Raw genomic sequence first — 17232 nt, 5'->3', positions numbered from 1 at the left:
CGATCCTTTCAGCCCCCTCGACCCTCTAATTGCCGCACGTACCACGCACAGATATGAAAAGTATCACTCCAATCCTAAATGTAATACAACCCAGACGGAGATCGAGCCAGGAGAGAGCATGCACAGAGTGACAATAAACTACTTTATTAATTATAATACATAAATAAGTAACCAATACATAATTAATTACCGCTAATTAATCATTTCTTAACCTGTTTGATGGTAGATCACAGAAGCGTCCCGTCGTCTCTTGCTGATGGAGACTTCCTCAACAATGTCATCAAATGATGGGGATGTGATGAATGTGTTCTGAATTGCAAGTACACAAATGGCATTCAGTCTTTTCTTGCCCATTGTTGTTCACAGATGATTCTTCACCTGTTTCGGAACTACAAAGGATCTTCCCCTTTCTCCTGAATGCAGGGATGCACATGTACATTGTCAGACAAATGTCAATGTTGGGGAACGAATAAGACAGGCTGAGATCCCTCGTCTTTTTTAGCATCTTCTTTCGCAGATGTTAGGCTGTCCTTGTTATGAATAACTGACTTGAAATGGCAGAATTCATCTGTGAGGCCCCTTTCAAATTCCCATGGATAAATGTGCATCAACTCACCAGAAGCATTTATTATCTCTGTGTGGCTAAAAGAGCTAACTTTGCATATGAATCCAAATTTTCTGTCCAGTGCTTCGTTACGTCTGATTGTTTGATGATGATCGTTACGTCTGATGATCACAGATTGTGGAGTGAGTTTGCATGATGATTAATGCCTCTCGTCCCCATCGTCTCACCTCCGTCACCGGCTCTCCAAACATTCTCTTCTTTGTTTTTGTCCCCCTGGAATCGGCCCTGTCGCTGTCTATCTCCGTTAGACGTTTAGCTTCAACCTAAAAAGTGTTAAAGTTCCCTCAGATCCCAGAAACAGTATTAATGAGTGATTTAAACAGTGTGCTAATCATGCCCAGTTCTACCTGAATGTTTTGAAGTTCTTTGCTTGTTGTGTTAATTCTTTGAAGGATTGTATCCCACAATACAACCACGACAGCCGTCTCGAAGTTGTCCATGGTTCTGCTTAACTGGCAAGCCTCAAGTTGTGCCATCTTAGGAGTTTCTCGTCATGAGAAAAATCCCTTACAGTTATTGTGTGCACACCTGAACTCATGTCCACCGACAAGGCCTTCTTCCGCAGTTTAATGCATTACTGCTCTCAACTCTGGGCTGACTCCCCTGCTTCAGATCTTGGTCAACTTGATGCCTTGGAAACCAAGGCCTTTCAAAATCATGGGAATTTCCCATGATGAAGCTGAGTTCTTGGACCCATCACTACGCCACAGCAGACAAATCGATTGTCTGTCCATCTTCTACCACATCCTTCCTGGTCATGCATCCTCTGCTGTTTCCATGCTTTGTCCATCACAGGTTTTATGCAGAATACACACTGTCCACCATCAACCACCTTCTGGTGAAACGCTCAAAATTCAGAACCACTGCTCACGTCCACTCATTGGTTCCTCCTTTTTCCACCTGTGGAACCAACTTCCACATTCTTTTCAATATCATTCTACCCTCCAGGTCGTCAAGACAGCTGGTCACCACAATCTCGATCAGATTGTCCCCAATCCAAACCATGATATTTTCTATCCTCGCTAACCCCCCCCCCTCGCTCCTCAACCTCATCTGACCCAAAGCCAGTCCATATTTCCAGTTTTCCACCTGAGAGTTTCCTTCTGTATCCATCTTGTCCACCCTGTGAATCCTGTCCTGCCCTCCATTCCTCCCCACTCCCATTGTTTCACCAAGTTTACCTCTGTCTTTGCTTTCAACTCTGCTGTTGGTGTTTCTCCCCTCTCTGTACACTTTGTTTTTAGATCCTCGTAGAGGATCTCTAAGTCTTACTCACGTTGTTGTTCTTCTTGTGGACTGTTTTGTTTCACAGCCTACAGTTTTCATCGAAACTTCCTGAAACTTGGCATATATATATATATATATATATATATATATATATATATATATATATATATATATATATATATATATATATATATATATATATATATATATATATATGTAAAAATACCCTGCGCAGACATAAACCATCTCCGATTTTGGAAATTCTTCCGAGAAAAAAAAGTTGACGTCATATCGCCGCTAATGGAAATCGCCTATACCATTACCTCCGAAACTAGGCAAGCTGTTTAAATTTTGTTTGCGGGAATCAAGCCGGGCATGAGCACAGATAATTAATTTATCGCAAACCTGATACATCACAATGACGTCATATTCGTTTTTATGACGTCATCATTAAGAGGACGAGGATCTTAGCTCATTCGAGCTTGTTTTACTGCACACTCTGGGCCGTAGAACAGAACAAATCAGGATGCAACGCAACAAAGGAAACAGGAGGAGAAAGGGGAAACACCAACAGCAGGGTGGAGGGAAAAAGTATGCGGATATGGACGAAAAATGGATGCATGTAATGACGAAGGGTAGAGGAGAACGCAAAGGGTGGACAATATGGATACATAAGAAAAATTTTGTGGGGGGTGGGGTGGTTTTAACGGGTGTAGAAAAGCTCATGATTTTAGATGGTGATGATTTGAGATGGTGGTGAAAAGCTGACTTGAAGATCTCGAGGGAAGAATGAGATTGAAGAGAGGATAGAAGTTGGGTCCATAGGTGGAAAAAAAGGAGGAATAAATGATTGGCAGTGAGCAGTGGTTCTAGATTTAGACAGTTTCACAAGGAGGGGGTTGCTGGTGGACTGTGTGTGTCCTGCAGATACCTCAGGTGGGACAAAGCATGGACAGAGCAGAGGGTGCAAGATTAGAAATGATGTGGAAGAGGACAGAAAGGCCACCAACCTGTGGGCAATTGGTGAAGCGATCGACCCATCGACTCAGCTTCATCGTGAGAAATTCCAATGACCTTGGAAGCTTTTCTTTCCACGGCATCAAACTGAGCAAGATGTAAGACAGGGGAGCCAACCCAAAGGCGAGAGCAGTACTTCATTGAGCTGCAAATGAATGCCTTGGAGGTGGATCGGTGCTTGCGTATGGCAAGGAAACACTTTGCACGATGGAGGATACCCAGTCGGTGCCTGGCTTTGGAGGCCAATTTTGAAACCACTGTTCCTTTTGTCCTATTGTGTCCTGATCCGTTCAGTGTACTCGTACTCATTTTCAACGAGCCTCGACAATGCTTAATTTAATGCCAACAATGCTAACAGCTTAATTTAATTTTGTTTCATTACTTTGTCCTGACAATTATGCTCACTCACTGACAGCATACCACCCTTTTGGCCACAGCTTCATCGTTGGCCTTGTTGGACCGATGTACCTTTGATGACGTCACCATCTGTGGCATGGTGCAGATCGCAGCCGATGATGCTGACTGGCATTGGGTCTCTGGAACCACTGAAGATATTTTCACCAGTGAAATAGATGGTGAGTTTAGACCTGTTATCATCCTCAGTTTCTTTTACTCCTTTAACGGCCACCAATATCCCACCTTTCTTGTGGGGTCGGCCAAGGATAGCTTGGACCAAGTCTAAACGAACCGGTTGGCCAAGCCTGACATTCGTCTAGTTAAGGCAGGAATTTGGAATTTGGCCAGGGTGCCGGTGATAGCTCGCCTATTCTTCACGAAGGATACCATGGGATATTTTATATCCAAAAACGAATGCTGGCAGACGGGATACCCGTTTAACATCTATCCGAGGAATGTCACACACATTGATGTGTCACCATGCCTGTGAATCACTCCAGGATGGCAGTTTATAGCTGAGTCGGGATTTTCATCAAAGTTTGACACTTTAGAGGCGAGACTGGGGATCTCTCGGGCTCGGCCATCCTGTCAGCCTTATCCTCCTCAGCTGAAATCTTTTTGAAATGATCAATTTTACATGTGGTGTTGTATATCCAGTTTTCTATGAGTTAACAACAGCTTTAATGAATTGGTTAATTATAAACGAGGGCTTGAGAAATTGTGCTTGTTTTGTAATCTTGTTCAATCGCAATTATCTTTTAAAAAATGCTATATTGTACACAATTTAACCAAATCTCAATGTAACAAAGCCTGATTTAAAAATTGGTTGCAGAACAGCACAATGTCAGACGATAGATGATCAACAGTTTTCACGGTTTTGAATCTCCAAGGTATGACCTTTCTTTCCTCCACAGATGGGGGTCCATTCTTGTTGTTCAACAGCACTGCAGCGAGTCCCGGTGACCTGGCAGTAATTGAGACCCGTGTGCTGCGGCCCCAAAAGGACCAACAATGCCTGCAGATATATTACCAGCACAGAGGCAGTCCTGATGACAAGCTCCAGATTGCTGTTAGTCATCCTTCAAATTCCTCACAGTTTAAAGTGGTCTCCAACATACCAGCCACCAATATTAATCAGTGGAAACTCACGCAAGTACCGCTGTCTGAGAGCAGTCCTTTCCGGCTGGCTTTGCATGCAGTGGCTGGAGTTTCGGCAGAGGCAGGGGGTTGGGCAGTGGATGACCTCACATTGATGGAAGTATCCTGCTTCGCACATATTTGGCACATCCCGAACTTTACCTCCATTCTTGACAAAACTCCAGCAGGATCAGCAATCTACAGCCAACGCTTTAACAGCACTGAGGGGTACTCTTTCCAGCTAAGTATGTACCCCAATGGAATGTACCAAAACAGTGAAAGCATTGGTTTGTTTGTTCATTTGACAAGTGGAGATCAAGATGAAGACCTGCAGTGGCCTTGTCCCTGGAAACAGGTACGTAACTTTGGGATGCTGCAACTAGAGTGTTGATACTGGAGTTAAAAAAAAAAAAATTGGTGGGGGGGGGGGCGGGTGGTGGGGTGGCGGGAAGGATCAATGTATTTCTTGATCTTCATTGTGATGCAGTGTCAATTCAGATTTTCCTTTCTTCTCAGATCACGATGTCTGTGATGGACCAACACAGTGATGTACGACTCCGTATGTCCAGTACTCACAGTATCACCACAGACCCAGATTTAACAACATATTTTAATGGTTTGTTTATGCTTCCTCTTCACATCCACATTCTACACACTCCCATTTATCTCATTATGGCTGTATCTACGTTCATAATATTGTTGCGGGCCGGGTTCGGGTGAGAAGTCGACTCGGTGAGGAAAGCTATCTCGGCTCTCACCAGACTCCCCGGAATTGTATGCCGTCGTACACGGATAATTCCGTGATGCGGCAGGTCGCTTAACCGACTGTGGACGCCAATAACTCAACCGTGTGACCTGGGGTCCTCCCGTCTATGGGTTAATCGGGTTACCTAATTAATCACGTGGTTTAATTACCAGGGAACACGCCCTCGGTACGCCTTGTCCTAACCGGATCACTCTACCGGATCGGATCACTTTACCAGTTTGGATGCAGCCGAGTGACACTGCCAAGGACGTACTGGCTAAAAGGAACGGATCGTTGAGAATAAAGTCCCGGCTCGGCTAGGATTCGGACCATGCTGGATCAATGAAAGAAACCACAAAAACTAGCTGGGAACATTGCTAATGATGATTTATTTACAGGCAATTTACAAAAGGGGACACAGAGCAGAATTAACGCAAAAATTATAACAATAATAATGATAACAATAACGATCTTCTGCAGTCTTACTTAAGCAGACAGGCGCCAGGACACACACAGGACACATACACGCACACACACACAGACACAGAAAACCCGATGAAGAGAAAGTATTGAAACAAGAAGCGAGAGGAGTTTAGACTACGATCTCGGTTCCTTTGTACTTGATTGCATGAATGCGCCACCAATACATTTCGGGGGGTGGGGGGGGGAATGCTCCGTGGTGTGGTACCCGAAAGCTGGCACGTCATCGCTGGATTCAGCAGCGCATGTGGCGACCGTGGGCGTGAAGGAGGGGCTTGAGTGGAGAAGGGGCGGAGTCCAGAGTGCGTGGATGGAGTGGGAGGCGGGAACAGGTAGGCAGGTGGGGTCAACGTCGTGTGGGCAGAGACGAGGAGGTGGAGTCCAGACAGCAGGAGGTGGGTCGTGGCGATGTCGGGCAGAGAGCGAGAGAGAGACAAGCGGAGGGACCGCTCTGATCTTTGTAGGACTCACAGCTCAGGGCGGGGGGGCACCCCGAAGTGAAGCGTCATCACCTGAATCGGGCGCTCCGATTGGCCCTGACCCCTCACGCGGCCCAATAAATTTGGTCGGAAACCGCAACACTCCGTTTCTGGAAAGGTCATCTCAGACAGCGAAAATATTTTGCTCTGACCCCATGACATGACACGAATCGCCCACACCGAACTTGGCGCATGAATCATCCGGCAAAAAACCCCGGGCCGTGCCCTGACGACCGGCCGAGGATCCTGCATGCCCACTCGGGCGTCTGACCATCTGATCAATGCGCTTGCTCCACGTTCGCCAATGTGGCCCGCACTGTACAACATTCCCCTGCTCGGTCGCAGCTTCGCTGGCCATGGCGACGAGAAGACTTCACCATCCGTGGGGAATCTGCTGCTGCCCGCGAGGGCCGAAGGTACCTTGTTATGGAGAAATCCATGAAAGTTTCGCGCAGTATGCGCGGATTCGCCATGACCCACGTGGTCAGTGCTCCCGTTTTCCCGATTCTACTAGCGTGTGCGCGAGGCGAACACCGATATGTGTCAAATATTGAGGAAATACGATACAAAGTCGCGAATGGTGCATTCGTAACCTGCTTTGTATGATAACAAAGTCGTGAGTTGCGTACGTGTCTGCCTTCAAGCACATTCCATACAGTGTGCGGGGTTCAGCCATTACGCACGTGGCCAGCGCTCACGTCCGCATGACTCTGCTCGCGTGTGCGCGGGGCGAAAGCCAATATGTATCAGATATTTGGTTGAAAAGGAACGCGCCGCTTTTACTTCGCACCCTCGCATCCCACCCAACGTGGCGTAGAGTCTCCTTTATCGGCCTCCGTATGCGTTTCGTGCATCGTGGGCATCGTGCTGGCTGTGTTTCCTGTGTTGTGAAAAACACCATTCATGCAGCCTCCGAAGAGATATTCATTCGTATGCCTTTTTAATGCAACTGGCAATCTTCCCCAGATTAGGGGAAGCTCGAGTCGATAATCCAGAACTGCCAAGGGCACTGTATGACTCGCCGCACACGTTGTGTTGAGGGCTCGCTTGGGAACGGGGGCTCTGCACTGTTAATGCTCGCGCGTCATCGTTTCCTCGCAGCGGCACCGCACGCACTGGCCTCCGAGAGGACCCATCTCACAGCGAAGGACGCATGTAGCTCAGATTTACCTCAGGAATAATCAGAAAAGAAGAGTAGGGATGAAATGAAGAAAAAAAATTGATGTAAGCAAACCAAGCGATGAGATCATCACAACGCACGCCCCTGTTGTCCCGCTAGACAAAATGGAAGGACTATCGACACGTATAATAATGGAATAACTGTCTTGGGACCACTATCTGTTGGATGCATGCGGTTCCAAGAACCGCAACAATATTTTTCCCACTGTACACATCTATATATTAATACTGAAGGACCAATTTTGTGCTCCTCCTAGCGGTCGCGTCACGTTTTTCTCGGTACCGTGACCTGGACTGAAAGAAACTTCGTACCTGTAAGAGTGCATCGCAACAGTCAAACTTCAACTCTGAAGCAGAATAAACACTTTTCGTTTTACATTCGTTTACATGGCGACGTGTGACGTCACCGCTGAGAGGCGTAAGGACGTCATGGCATCATCGGTCATTCACTGACGTCATTACGTCTGTCGTTGACAGACCGCCACCGCTGAGAGGTGTAATTCCACTCCTCGAAAATAGCGTCTGCAATGTAAAACCCTCTTCTGCACATGATGACTACCTCAGAATGTGAATTTGACACAAAAAAATGTCACAAGAAACATTGTATCTTCTATCACTACATTAATACTGAAGGACCAATTTTGTGCTCCTCCTCGCGGTCGCGTCACGTTTTTCTCGGTACTGTGACCTGAGAAGTTTTGACACGGTGTTTGTAAGTCAAAGTAGACACGTGCACAAATCAGGGGACTTCTTCACAAGGAGTAGTGTGCACCAAAAATGTCGTGTACAAAGACGTTTTGTAGGCCTCAAGAGGTAAGGCCATGGAGTACATCGACTGGGATCCGGCTCTTACAAGAGCCGCCACTGGTTGTCATATTGGGCTCATGGAACGGAATCCGTCTGTGACGGGGTTTCGGCTAGTCTTAAATAATAGCCTGGTATTGGCTTAGTGGTTAGGGGGGCTGGCTCGGCATCCTAGGGTCCTGTGTTTGAGCCCCATTTCCACTGAATTAACACCAGGGGGTTGACTCAGCCTGTCATCCTTCCGAAGTTGGCGAAATGAGCACCAGTGTACTTGTCCCGGTGTATGCCCCGGTTAGAATAGGTGTACCATATCCCTGTGTGTCAGGACCAGGGTTGGCGTCAGGAAGGGCATCCGTCCATAAAACATTGCCTCAAGAAGGGAAGCATGATTGCATGGAGCCTGCAAAGCTAACCCCTGCTCAGCAGGGGAAAATGGCTGTTTGTTTGGTTGTTTTTTTTTTGTACACATCTTAAATGCACTCATCCACTGGTAAGTATCATCCTAAATTTTAATTTTGTGCATTTCTTCCTGCAGGTTCTATTGTTTTCCGGTGGGATCGGCCAGACAGAGTTGGTCACCAAGTGTATAATAATGGAAGCACCTACTACCGTGGACCAGGTTATGGGTACAGGACATTCCTCCCTCATGTTCATCTTCACAAGCGACAATACATCAGGCGCAGAGATATTGTCCTCCTGATAAATTTTGAGGGTGAGTCAAATGTCTTGAAAGATTTTAATCACAAAACCTAATTAATGAGAACGGTGCTCGGTAAGAACGCATTGTCTCACCTTGCACGCTCATTCTGATCAATAATACCATCGTTAACGAAACATGCTGCAATTACTGCCCATGTATCCGTATCATCCATGTCACATACATCATTCTATTATGTCACATACATTGCCATTGTCTGTAGCGTTATTGATTACTGATTGATTATTAGCATATTTAACAACCATTTTTATGCACATTGAGGCTAAATTGTGTCAATGAAGGTGAATGTGAAAAAAAAATTACGAATTCTAATCCCAATGGTGTGTGTGTGTGTGTGTGTGTGTGTGTGTGTGTGTGTGTGTGTGTGTGTGTGTGTGTGTGTGTGTGTGTGTGTGTGTGTGTGTGTGTGTGTGTGTGTGTGTGCGTGTGTGTGTGTATGAAGTTTTGGATTGATCGATTAAGCGGTATGGAGAAGACACTTTTTTAAAACGTTTTTATTTTCATTCCAATGTGGGTGCCAGACCACGTGACCAATGACATCATAAATGTAATTCCTCACTCTCATCAGGTCTTTGATCAGATATCTGAAGTTACAAATTTTTCAGATACTTAAGGATTTCGATTCAACCAATTAATGGCTGGAATACCACTTCACCAATGATCTCATTGTTATTACCCTATAAACCCAATGGGGAGATGATGACATGCATCAACTTTCAATTTTTTTCTTTCAGTGGTTTTGGGGAATATATCCAAGTTTTTCTTTTAATTCAATAATGGCTGCCATTCCATGTGACCTTTGATGTCAGAGTTATCAATGAAATATTCTCCATGGGAGTCTCTCTTTTGTTTAATGTTTTGCATCGATCAGACAAGCAGTTGCAGATAAAATCATTTTTAAAGCGAAAATTTATCGACGTCGACACACAAACAGACAGACAGACATATACGGGCGTTACAATCGTCTCACAAACCTTTCAGGGCGAGACTAACTGGAAAGAGCAATCAGAGATCGTAGACCCTCGACAGTACTTTTGTGGAATATTTTGCGTGGTGGTGTGTTTGTGTTTGTGTGGTGGTGTTTGTGTTTGTGTGGTGTGTAGACAATGAATTGATGATGTAAGGTTATGTTCATACAGAGGAGAAACAGACCCTTTAGGTTTTATTGTATCGACTACTGCATTAAAAACATAAAAACGACTAACCCTAACATTAAAAACACCTCAATGTCTTTCATGATAAATAGGTGGGTATTACGAGCATCCTGAACAAATTATAAATCCATGTTCTGACAAACACTGAGCGAGGCAAATGCAAAGTATCCAGTGTGAAGAGAGACAGACAGAGATGGAGAGAGACAGACAGAGACAGACAGACAGAGATGGAGAGAGACAGACAGAGAGAGTGGAGGTGGAAAGGTTGGGGAAGAGATATGGAGATTGAGACAGAAAGATGTGAAGAATTTGTTAAGCTTTTTGAGTGCCTGAAATTTATTCTTTTTTGTAGACTGAGTCAAGGCTCATGGAAGAGCAAATACACGATAGGGATCAGGACTTAACAGGAGAAGAGGAACAGGAGAGAGGGTGGGGGCACCAACAGCTTCATTGAAGGACAAGACAGCGGTAGACTTGGACAATTAATGGGTGTGTGGATAAATGGGGCACAGGAAAGGATGTGGGGGGTGGACAAGATAGATACAAAAGGAAACTCTCAAGAGTGGAAACTGGGCTGGGGTTAACGAAGATAGAAAATATCAAGGTTTTGGATTGGGGATGAACTGAGATTGTGGTAAACAGCTGTCTTGATGACCAAGAGGGGAGGATGAGATTGAAGAGAATGTGGAAGTTGGTTTCACAGGCAGGAAAAAAACGACAACAAAGAGTGAGCAGTGATCTTGGATTTAGATAGTTTCACCATCAGGGGTTGATGCTGGATTGTGCACGCCTTACAAAACCTGGGGAGGGGGCGACAAAGCCTGTAAAGAGCAGAGACTCTGCTTTTGCACGGGAGATTACAATAATCTTGAAGGCCTTGGTTTCCATGGCATTAATCTGCGAAAGATGTGAGGCAGGGGAGCCGGGCCCAGGGGGGAGAACAGTCCTCCATCAAGCTGTGGATGAAGGCTTTGTAGTTGGACAGGAGTTCAGGTGTGACAAGAAAGGACTTTGCATGATGGAGGATGCCCAGTTGCTGACTGGCTTTGCAGGCCAACTTTAAAATGTGGTTTCCCCAAGAGAGATAGTGGCTGGAAGTGAGACCCAGGACTTTGCATGACTGGACATCCTCAAGAGTATTGTTAAGAAAGTGGACAGTGGGGTTTGCCAAATGGTCTTTTCGGAGAGAGAAAGAGTGAGATTGTAAGATTTGTCAGGATTGAAAGACACATTCCAAGTTTTTGACCAGTTTGTGATGTTTTTTCAAGGTCTGAAGAGAGGGAAGAGGCTGTGGCCTGCCTGTTTGAAGGATGAGGGATGTCACGACACAGGGTGGAATTATCAGCAAATAGATAAAGAGGATTTTCCAGAGTCAGAGAGATTATTGATGAAGATTAGTAATCGGACTGGGGCCTACAACACTGCCTTCGAGCACTCCAGCTTTGAGAGACAGAGGGGAAGAAAGGATGCGGTTGGGAGCCACACATTGGCTACGAGACAAGAGGAAGTCAGGGAGCCATGTGTGGAGTTGGCCTTGGACATCAGAGGCAGAGAGTTTGGAGAGCAAGTTGGGATAACAGGCTTTATCGGAAGCACGAGATATGTCAAGAGAGATAGCCCTGATTTCATGTCTGACCTCCAACGATTGTTGGCTGAGTCGAAGCAGCATGTGCAAGGCAGAGTGACCTGGTCTGAATCCAAATTGGTGATCTGATATGAGGTAGTTGGAGAAAAGGAAGGATTTCATATCACCTCACCACACCAGTTCTCTGGCAATTGAGCTATCGCAGCAACACTCAGTGAATGCTCAATTCTCCCACATATTGCCACTCTCCTCCCACCACTGTTGCGGGACACATCCATGCCCTCTCCATATATATATATATATATATATATATATATATATATATATATATATATATATATATATATATATATATATATATATATATATATATATATTTGTACTCATGAAATCTTTTTTTTTTGCCAAATATAGATATTTCGATTTTGGAAATTATCAGAAATTGGTATTTTTGGACTATTACCTCATTCTTACAGTGGCCTACAAAAGTATTCAGCCCCTCCAAAGTTTTCACAATTTGATGCCACCTGAGTTTATTTCATGATGACATCAAATCAAACTTAATATAGAGAGACTTCACAAACTAGTCCAAAGTGATATACTGTAATGCTAAAAAAAAAATGCAGATAAAATGTGAATATGTTAGATTAACAGAGAAAATCAGGTGATTCTCAGTTATATAAGTATTCAACCCCTTTAATTAACACCAAATCACTTCAGAAGCAAATTATTTGTTTGAAAGGTTGCAAAATAAGTGTAAAAGGTTTCACCTGTATGTAATCAGTGTTTTAACTTAATTAAGCTCCCACACTTATCCAAGAAGTTTTAAGATGTGACTCACTTGGTCAACCAACAAGGAAAACATTAAGACAAAGGATCTTTCCAAAGAAGCCAGACATAAAGTGGTGGAGAAGCACCATTCAGGAGAGGGTTTCAAGAAGATTTCAAAGTCATTCATTATCCCTTTTAGTGTGGTGAAATCCATCATTAAGAAGTGGAAGATGTATCAGACCACACAGACTCCACCCACATGAGGTTGCCCATCCAAACACAGCAGCCAAGCAAGCAGGAAACTGGTTCGTGATATCACTGTAAATCCAACAATGACTTTGAAAGATCTGCAAGGCTCTATCCCCGAGATGGGGGTCAGTGTTCATCAATCAACAATATCCCATTCCCCTCACAAAGCTGGCCTCTGGACAGGTGGCAAGAAAACCCATTACTGAAAAAGATCCATTTAATATCTCCCAGGGAGCTTGCAAAAAGCATCTTCATGATACTGCAGGCACATGGAGAAAAGTTTTGTGTTCAGACGAGACAGAAATTGAACTTTATGGTCTAAATTTAAAGCGTTTCGTCTGGAGCAAGCCAAACACTGCACATCACCCAGTCAACACCATCCCTACTGTGAAGTATGGTGGTGTCAACATCATGTTATGCGGATGCTTTTAATCAGCAGGGACTGGCAAGCTTGTCAGGATAGAAGGAACAATGGACAGTGCAAAGTGCAGCAGAATCCTTAATGAAAACCTGCTTCAGTCAGCCATGAATCTGAAACTGAGAAGGAGATTCACATTTCAGTAGGACAATGATCCCAAGCACAAAGATGGACACACTTTCTTTCACTTGACTTTTTTTTTAAAACTTTCGCAATACGAGCACCCAGGTACATTACACTCTGGCTCTTTGGTGGGAAGAATTATTCCAGAGTTATTTAATCGCAAAATAAGCTCAACAGTGAGTTTATTCACTTGACAAAAGAAGATAATAAAAGTTCTTGAGTGGCCCAGTTAAAGTCCTGATTTGAACTCAATTGCACATTTATGGCGAGACTTGAAGATTGCAGTCCATCGACAATCCCCATCAAACTTGGCAGAATTGGAGCAAGTTTCACGTGAAGAATGGGCAAAGATTTCACCATCTCACTGTGTAAAGCTGGTGGAGACCTACCCAACAAGACTCATAGCAGTCATTGCTTAAAACGGTGTTTCCACCAAGTACTGACCTAAAGGGCGGAATACTTTTACAACCAGTTAAATTTGATTGATGCATGTTTTTTTATAGGTATTCCATTAGGTATATAGGTATTCCATATAGGTATATATACATGTAACCTCCTTAATTGAGAACGGTGTTTCGTTTGATCTCTTCAGTTATTCATAAAAAAATTCATTTGTTTCTTTGTATGTTTCTTTGTATGTTTCTTTGTAATTCATCTGAATGTGGAATTATTGGTTGGGGGTGTATACTTTTGCAAGCCACTGTACAATCATTCTGAACACCCGTATCTCAGATTAGTAAACTTGTGTGCTGTACTTTCTCCCAAAAGACGACAAATTTTGTCCATCTTTTGTCCGTTTCTATTGTTGTGTCCAGGTAATTGCACTATGCACACCTGCTTCCTCTCTAATCCTGTGTCAGTATTGGTGTGTCTTCTTGCCCCAAAATACCATTTATTTGTGTTAACACAGATTACTTCATCAGTTTATATTTAAACAGTGTTCATCAACTCGCGCAGCATTCCTTGAAGATACTTTTCTCCATCAAATGAGGTAAAAAATAATGGTCAGATATAGATCTTTTAAATAATTGACATGAAATCCTTTGATACAAAACTATTATTAAAGGATATCACATTAGAATAGCTTTGCTTGGAAAAGGTGTAAATTTATGAACAAAATTATTATGTTTTAACAATGAATGAACAATGAGGTAGAGTCTGTGATTGTTGTGAGAGGGAGAGTAAAAACTGTTGATTTTAATAATTTTGGTTAATAATTTCTGCTTATTTGGAATGAAAATGTAATAATTTGACCACGTGATAAACCAGTAAAATCTTAATATCAGAAAAATGTGTGGATATGGCGTGATACCAATTCCTTTGTGAATTCTTCCTTTACAGCAACTGCACGTCTTCGTCCACTGTAGCAAATGTGGGCATTCGCCATCAGGACACCATCTTGTATGCATGGATAACCATCTGGTCCATTGCGCTCATCTCTGGTTGGATTTAACCATCCAGGCACTTCCAGTTACATCATCACTTGTCTCGATTCACTTGATGAAGAAAAACTAAAACACTCTATTCCCCACATTTTGCTATAATTATGCAGTTGTTTATTTTACTTTAAGTTCTCCCCACCCCTCATTGTTATTTATGGGTGTATTGGGAGTGGTGGAGGGGTGGTTGTGAAAGAAAGAGGAGATTCAATTATTAAATTTAATATTGTTGCTCTCTTTCAGAATACAGAGGTCACATACTCACCTTTGAAATAGTGTTGCGAATCTGGAAGCCATGAGCACACAACAGCCAGAGTCCTTATAGATCAGTTATATCGTAAGTACGTGTTTCTTGTTAGGGTCCCGTCCCTAGTCTAATGGGAATTAAATGTTCGTGCACTGCGGAGTTATTTTGATAGTCAGGGTTTTCTTTTACATTTTTACATCACTTGCAATTACAACAACGCCTTCGCTCCATCCTGACACCATAACGCTCGCGGTGGGCTGAGTTCAAGACGGACTTGGCGTCTCTCTGGACCAATCAGAGAGATGCAAGCGAGTTTGCCGTCTCTTGGCCAATGAGAGCCCACGCAGGACAATGTTACTCCTCTTCCTGTTTGAGTGGCGGTCCGCCGTGAGGCCCGCCACGCCCCCCCCCCCGGTCCAATCAGCGGACTTGGCGCCCCTTTTGGCCAATCACAGGGGCGACGAGCGCATTTGCGCGCCAAAACCGTCCAGTGAGGGAGAGCGGGTCGGAGGAGGCGGCTCCTCCCCTCTGGAGAAGAAGCTAACAATTGTTTGGCGCTATCCGACTGTTAGTAGTTGGTGTTGGTCTGCCGGATCGCCAGGCCTTGCCTGCTGGCGCTCGCTGCCTCGTCCGCGCTCGCGCTGGTTGGTGTCTGCCCTTCATCCTCCATCCCGGGTACTTGGAGTGGCATCGTGGTTGCGGGTTCGAGTCCCGCCAGTCCAGGACGTCGAAGACCACACGAAGTGGACAGGTCCAAGATAGCTCTGGTTTCCAGCTCATCTTCACTAGAGCTGGGAACCTTCAATAAAGACCCTACGGGGTCCATTTCTTTGGGTGTGTGTCTGTGTGCAGGCCTGTCTTGTCAAGTAGAATTGTTAAGTGCTTTCGCTTGTACATTGACTGCATTTCTTAGAGTCGGATAACTCTGCTCTTCTATGTTCCCCTCCCTGCCTATTGTAAATAAATATCCATTTTGTTGAATGTATCAGCTCATTTCTGTGTTTCTTTCATTGGCTTAGCATGGTGCGTGTTGGAAAATAGCGAAGCGGAAAATTGTGCATTTGGGCTGGCGGCCCTGGTAACTCCGCTCGGTTACGCCGGATCCGAGCCGTTACTGCGACTCGGATCGGACAGAGTCGGCCGAGGGTGTGGATTCCCCGGTAGTTGGACGGGGTGAGTACTTAAGTAAATTGGAGTTAGACAAGTGGACCCTACCTCAGATTAGATTACCTCATTGCGACCACGGTCCTGAAAGGGACCCGTGCCTCTCGGAGTTCTCCGAGAAGCACGATCTAGATTCCGGGTGTTCGGTGGAGCCGACTGTACTGCTCCACCTCGCGGTCGTGCTCGCCACCGACACCCGGCTCCACAACAATATTTTGTCTGGGTTTGATTCTTTTACCCAACTCTAAGTTCTTGGATTGGTGGGTGGCCGACAGGCTGTTGATTCACAAAGTGTCACCCTTGTTGATTGTAGTCAGTGATATAATATTTCTATTTCAATCTATTTACATTCTTACTTTTGTTCACATAATTGTAATAAAGGTCTATGAAACATATTTATTTCTTTGTTTAGTCATTACAAGATGGATTGTTTTGTGGTCTCATCTTGGGTGTTGTCGATAAAATGATCTGCCTTTCTGACAGTACAGAGGAAGTTGAGGAAGGAGTTCAGTTCCCATGACCCGGAAAATGTAAATCCATTCAATAGTCTGTTGTACTTGGACGAAGGTAACATTGTTACCAGCCAAGTGTGTGCACTTAATGTGACAGTGTAGGATATTCTCCCTTGGGTGATTGGCATTCCCCAATATAAATCATTGCGTTTCCCGTCAATGCAGGCAGGAATGTCAAAAACAAACACTTGGGAGAATTCTTGGGAAGAACTTAAACTTCTTTACACACAATATTAATGTGAAGCAGAGATTGATAGCTGTTCATTAAAAAAATGCATCAAACCTGTGATAAAGAAGGCGAATTATTCCGGTCCTCACGTGTAATTGTGCTGTGGTGAGGTGACTTCCCTTTGACTGGAGATATCAGCAGAAAATAAGATTTTTTGCACTTGAAAGCGCACATGAAATCTGCGAAACTGCCCTCCATCTTCCGAAGGTGATCGTCTAGTGTACTATCTCTAAAGAGAGAGTGATGGTAACCTTCTTTTTTGATGGTTACCTTAAGGGGAATGACTACTTGCAAATGCGGCAGACATTGTTCTCTATGGAATTGTGATGTCATAATTTACCGTGGAGACAATAATGGTTTCAACAGAAAGGAGCATACCTGGCAACACGGATAATGTCTTGAATTACCTCCATTCCCGAATACTCAGTGGCAGGGTCACCTCTCAAACTGGTTCTCTGCACACTTTGATGAAGGTCGTTCTTGCCCATTGACATGGGGTTCATTTCATAGCAAGTCCAGAGATGCTCTCTGTCA

General features: G+C 44.3%; 1 protein-coding gene across 1 annotated transcript; it reads left to right on the top strand.

Moving 5' to 3' along the window:
• The first annotated feature begins 2804 nt into the window (after positions 1-2804).
• On the top strand, positions 2805-16352 carry LOC147007566 (meprin A subunit beta-like). Its single transcript, XM_085866886.1, has 5 exons — positions 2805-3444; positions 4180-4757; positions 4919-5018; positions 8625-8801; positions 14449-16352. Exons 1-5 carry the CDS (start codon positions 3363-3365, stop codon positions 14472-14474), a joined length of 963 nt encoding a protein of 320 aa, XP_085723012.1. The 5' UTR covers positions 2805-3362; the 3' UTR covers positions 14475-16352.
• The last annotated feature ends 880 nt before the right edge of the window (positions 16353-17232 follow it).

The sequence above is a fragment of the Eptatretus burgeri genome, unplaced genomic scaffold, assembly GCF_056783735.1.
Source record: "Eptatretus burgeri isolate ZD-2024b unplaced genomic scaffold, Ebu_testis_v1 Ebu_testis_scaffold_103, whole genome shotgun sequence".
In the NCBI taxonomy this organism is placed as follows: domain Eukaryota; kingdom Metazoa; phylum Chordata; class Myxini; order Myxiniformes; family Myxinidae; genus Eptatretus; species Eptatretus burgeri.
The sequence above is the reverse complement of the archived record's forward strand: the minus strand, read 5'-3'. Positions and strand labels throughout refer to the sequence as shown.

What these genes read in the sequence shown, in the direction of transcription:
- LOC147007566 (XM_085866886.1), top strand. Translation starts at nt 3,363, where the DNA reads ATGGTGCAGATCGCAGCCGATGATGCTGACTGGCATTGGGTCTCTGGA. An exon ending in TTTCACCAGTGAAATAGATG is followed by an intron (nt 3,445 to 4,179) that starts GTGAGTTTAGAC and finishes TTTCCTCCACAG; the next exon opens with ATGGGGGTCCATTCTTGTTG. An exon ending in GGCCTTGTCCCTGGAAACAG is followed by an intron (nt 4,758 to 4,918) that starts GTACGTAACTTT and finishes CTTTCTTCTCAG; the next exon opens with ATCACGATGTCTGTGATGGA.